The sequence below is a fragment of the Pleurodeles waltl genome, chromosome 4_1, assembly GCF_031143425.1.
Source record: "Pleurodeles waltl isolate 20211129_DDA chromosome 4_1, aPleWal1.hap1.20221129, whole genome shotgun sequence".
Lineage (NCBI taxonomy): Eukaryota > Metazoa > Chordata > Amphibia > Caudata > Salamandridae > Pleurodeles > Pleurodeles waltl.
In genome coordinates this window covers 90,585,850-90,590,636 of record NC_090442.1, presented here as the reverse complement: position 1 = coordinate 90,590,636, position 4,787 = coordinate 90,585,850, and the positions used below count along the sequence as shown (strand labels likewise).

The window sequence follows — 4,787 nt, the reverse complement described above, 5'->3', positions numbered from 1 at the left end:
CATTGCGACCCCATAGCGAGTCGCAGTCGGTGTCTGAGACACCGTACTGCATACCAATTTGCGAGTTGCAAATTGCGAGTCTCAGGGACTCGCAATTTGCAAGTCGCAAATTGGCGTTTTGCTACATCTGGCCCCTAATGTTTTAAATAAAAATGTTGCCTATCAATAAACACTGTAATCTAATTTCTTCTTCTGCCAGTAAGGTAGTGTCTACTGAGATGAAAGATTGACATTGTATACTTGAATACCATTACTCATTATTGATTATTTTATGTAATCATTCTTTTTTCAGGCCTTCAGACAGTGATGAAAATGTGCAGCCATGAGCCCTGAAAATGAAAGCATTATCACAGAATTCATGCTTGAAGGATTGACCACAGACCCAGACCTGCAAGTCCTCCTTTTCATACTCTTCATCTTGATATATGCCTTAACCCTGTCGAGCAATATGAGTATACTGATGATCATTTGCATGGATCCCTGTCTTCATACACCTATGTACTTCTTTCTTGGCTCCCTGGCTGTTCTAGATTTTGGTTTCTCTTCAACCTCATCCCCCAAGATGGTTGTTGACATGCTTGCAGAGAGGAAGGCCATTTCATTTTCTGGCTGCTTAATTCAACTCTTTTTCTATGCGGGCTTTGGCAGCACTGAGTTCTTTCTGTTGGCTGTGATGGCATATGACCGTTATGTGGCTATATGTAACCCATTGCTTTACACCCTTATAATGACAAAGAGTCTCACTTTCCATTTGGTAGCTGTATCATATTTTGGTGGTTTTCTTAACTCTCTGATTCATGCAGGTTTCTTTTTGCAGTTATCTTTTTGTGGCCCTAATATAATTGATCATTTCATGTGTGATTATCCGGTGCTTTTAAAGCTTTCCTGCACTGACTTTACCATCAATGAACTGCTGCGTATCTTGTGTGCCTCTTTTGTGATGCTGATATCCCTCCTCATTGTTGTCATCTCGTATGTTTATATTCTTGTTGCTGTTTTGAGGATCCGTACATCTGCAGGAAGACACAGGGCCTTCTCAACTTGTATATCCCACTTCATCTGTGTCTTTCTTTTTTATGGTACAGTTCTCTTCACAGAACTTCGACCCAACTCCAGCACTTCACATGAGCAGGACAAAGTGGTAGCAGTGTTTTCAACAGTTGTAATCCCTGTATTGAACCCACTGATCTACAGCCTAAGGAATCAGGATATGAAAGAAGCCTTCAAAAAGATATTAAGCCAGGCCATGTTCTTTCAATAATGAATACCTCCATGTCTTGAAAACAGAGGTGACTTAATATTTGGAGCAACCAAGCTAAAAATGCTAATTCATACATTTAGTGCTATAGTGCAAAGTTCAAATGCAAGTTTTCTTTAACACAGTATTGCAAAATTGACATGGAAATAACACTGCTTTCTGACACACAAATCACATGCAACAGTTACTTCGCACTTAGTGCAATGAAGGTCACAAGGCCTCTTCACGGAGATGTACCTTACAGCTCAAATATAACCCCTTGAGCTCTCTGGCTTTAGATATATATAATTTGTTAAAACAAATACACATGACAAAATGTGTGGCATAAACCATGACTGCAGATGAGCAAAGTATAATATGCTATTATATGTTGTGAAAATGACTAATTATTCTTTTGTAATAACAGTTGAGTATTTTTCACGTCTACTGTGATTACATGACAGGAAGAGGTGTTGCTTCTTGGATAATTATACATACTAAATATCACGGTAGGAGAATGTTGAGCAAGGCTCTTGTCAAGTCAAAGCACAACATGTGTTGGTGATGCTTTTTTTAAAATAAAATAAAACTTTTTATTAATGCAGGTGTTCTTGAGTGCTGGAACCTGATAATTGACTGCAAGAGCAGGTTTGATGACAGATCCGCTCAGGTGAGGTTGGGCACAGGGTCTGGCTGGAGGTTTGGTTTATGAGGAGGGTGGAGTCAGGCACAGTGTCTGGCTAGAGATAAGGTGTACAGGCAAAACCCCACTCTTTACAGCTGAAGACCGTGTGTAGCCGGGGTGGTTCGCCGCACTTAACCGCAGTTTGCCTGAAGGGATTTTGCATCTGCTCAACTTTGAATATGATTAAAAAACACAGAAATTCACAAAAAAAAACAAAGGTTAAAGTGATGTTGCAATTAGATATGGTACGAAGATTTTACCTTATGGCAAAGCACCCCAAAAAATTCAGTAAAAAAAAAGTGTTTAAATGAGATTAAAACTAACGTTTAAAAGCTGAAACACCACTTGAAATTCACCAGTTACAATTTAGTGAACTAACTATGCATTGCAGTCATGTCATGTGCTGCTTAAGACTTCAACTATTCCATCCCTCATGACCTATTAAAAGACATAATTGATGGTATCTCACATGACATCATTGATAACATCACTGATGACATCTCAAATTAAAATTACAATAAGCCCTTGTATCAATTTAAAAAAAGATATTTGTTAATACAGGGTGTGTAAATTAGTATTGTGAATAGCATGATTCCCAGAGTAAAGTGTGGATATGCATTCTGAAAGTTACATGGTGCGCTGTTTATAAACCAGTAACATTGGGGTGCATGTAGTACGCCATGTTAAACAAGGTAAGGAATCAGCACATTTGATGTGGTTTGCAGAGGAATGTTTCAAAGTAGGTTGTGACTTAAAGGCATAATCTTTTTCAAAGAATCTGTGAGAAAAGTCCGGGAGCTTCGGCTGACTATGGATTATCCATCAGTGGATGTCTGGGCAATCCATGTTAAATAGTTGTACCACAGTGCTGTTGACAAGTTCTTTATGGTATGAATGCTAATTTCCAGGGCTTCACTGAAGGTTTCGAGGCATTGCAGATTGTAGAAGTGTGTAGAATGTGAGGGTGAGCAACTTAGAAATAGTTTAACTCACACTGAGATGAATGCATGACTAATTTGGAATGTGCTTTGTGTATTTTACTAATGTATGGATGGTGGCCCGTATGGGCTGGCAGAATGTGTTCTATCAACCTCTTGACTTAAAATTGCCACTAAGGGCGAAAACTTTATAAGACTGATCCTGTTAAGCTGAATAAAGAAGAAACTATTTTGGGAGAGTTTTCAAGGTTAACAAAGGGGGTGACCTCATAAATGTCTGTGGAAGCATTTTGTTTGTTAGACGGATGAAAACCAGTAAAAAGAGGTTATCTTACACGACATGTAGGTGACTTAATAGAAATGCCCTATGTTGTGTGGATGTAGTTAAGGTTTATATTCATTATTATTTGATTGGTGATAGTAAATTGGTCATAGATATAGTTTGTTCAATTACTCATCCGATACAGAATGCTGTCACAATGACTGGATGATGTCATCAGTGATGTCATTTGAGATGTCATGTGAAATGTCATCTCTGGCATCATTTAACATGTCATGAGTGAGGTCATGAGCAGTGCATGACAGGGGTACAAGTTATAATCCCAGTCGACATGCATTTCAGAAGGAAAATTATTCAGATGGATTAACTAATGACAAATTAAGTGGTGTAAAGAGACACATTTTCTACTAATATAACTTCATTAAGTATTCCTTTTTAGAATGTGAACACTGTCTGGGCAGAGGTTGCACCAGATAATTTCATTTCAACACCTAAATTCAGTCATTGGCAAAGGAAAAGTAATCTAGCATTGCGGTAAAGGGCTTGCCACTATAAAGCAACAAGTGTACAGCCTTTTTATGTGGAAGATGCGTAGCGCAGCAAATCTACAATTATGTAAAAGAGCAGTGGAAGGCTCTTTGCACTTAACTTGTCATTTTTAATTTGCTTATTTCAATTTTTGGTTGTTAAACTGGTACTAATAAGGTGACATCTTTGCCCAGACAGTATTATCAAGTGAACAAATTACAAATAATTAAATAATTAAGTAATAATATAAAAAAAGTGCCACATTATGCTGCATCTTTTGCCTTTCTTGCCACATCCATTAGCAAACACTGCTGCATATTTGGGTGCTCTCCTGATGCATAATTCCAGTGGCCTTAACTCTAACTTGTGCCCCAAGGTCACTATAACTCGCTCTCTCACCATGCAGGGTAAATACTACCCCACATATCACATCACTCAGTACATGTTTTATAACAGCATGATGGGGGTGCGAGAGTTATAGTTACCTCAGGGCACAACTTATACTTACTAGAGATAGTTATAACTGATGAATTTCTGTGTTTTTTAGTTTAAAATGTTATGCTGTCACTGAAATGTTCACCTAACTATAAAGCCTCTTTAACCTTTGTTTTTTCAGTGATTATCTATCTATCTATCTATCTATCTATCTATCTATCTATCTATCTATCAATATATCTATCTATATTATATTACATATTATGCTTACATATATTTGTTACAGAAAACCCCCCAAAGTGACATTTTAGTTGAGAATTACAATATCGTACTGCTTATTAAAAAAAAGCCTTCAAAATTCACTGAAAACTCAGTCATTTAATATTCTTTTTTCCCTTGTTTTTGGGTGCACCCTCACTTTTCTTTATATTTTGAAAAAGATTGGGGGTGCGGGGGGAGCGCCAAGGCACAGGCCAGTTTCCCAGCCAGCACCCACTGTTGTGCTGGTGGAAGCCTGCTGTTTGACTTTACCCCTAACATGGTCTGGAGCAGCTTCTTTCTCAGACCCCTGCCTGCCTGGGAGCAAAGTTGTGTTCCCCTCCAAGGAAAGTACTAGCAGGAAAAAAAATGATATTCCCTGCCCGCACTATCCCGGTGTTAGATCCTTGTACACTCACACAAGCA

The 4,787-nt window shown here is 38.2% G+C and overlaps 1 protein-coding gene across 1 annotated transcript; it reads left to right on the top strand.

Annotated features, from left to right (window-relative positions):
- The first annotated feature begins 322 nt into the window (after nucleotides 1-322).
- On the top strand, nucleotides 323-1,261 carry LOC138287030 (olfactory receptor 5AP2-like). Its single transcript, XM_069227390.1, has one exon. The coding sequence runs from the start codon at nucleotides 323-325 to the stop codon at nucleotides 1,259-1,261; it is 939 nt and encodes a 312-aa protein (XP_069083491.1).
- Nucleotides 1,262-4,787: the final 3,526 nt, after the last annotated feature.

What these genes read in the sequence shown, in the direction of transcription:
- LOC138287030 (XM_069227390.1), top strand. Translation starts at nt 323, where the DNA reads ATGAGCCCTGAAAATGAAAGCATTATCACAGAATTCATGCTTGAAGGA.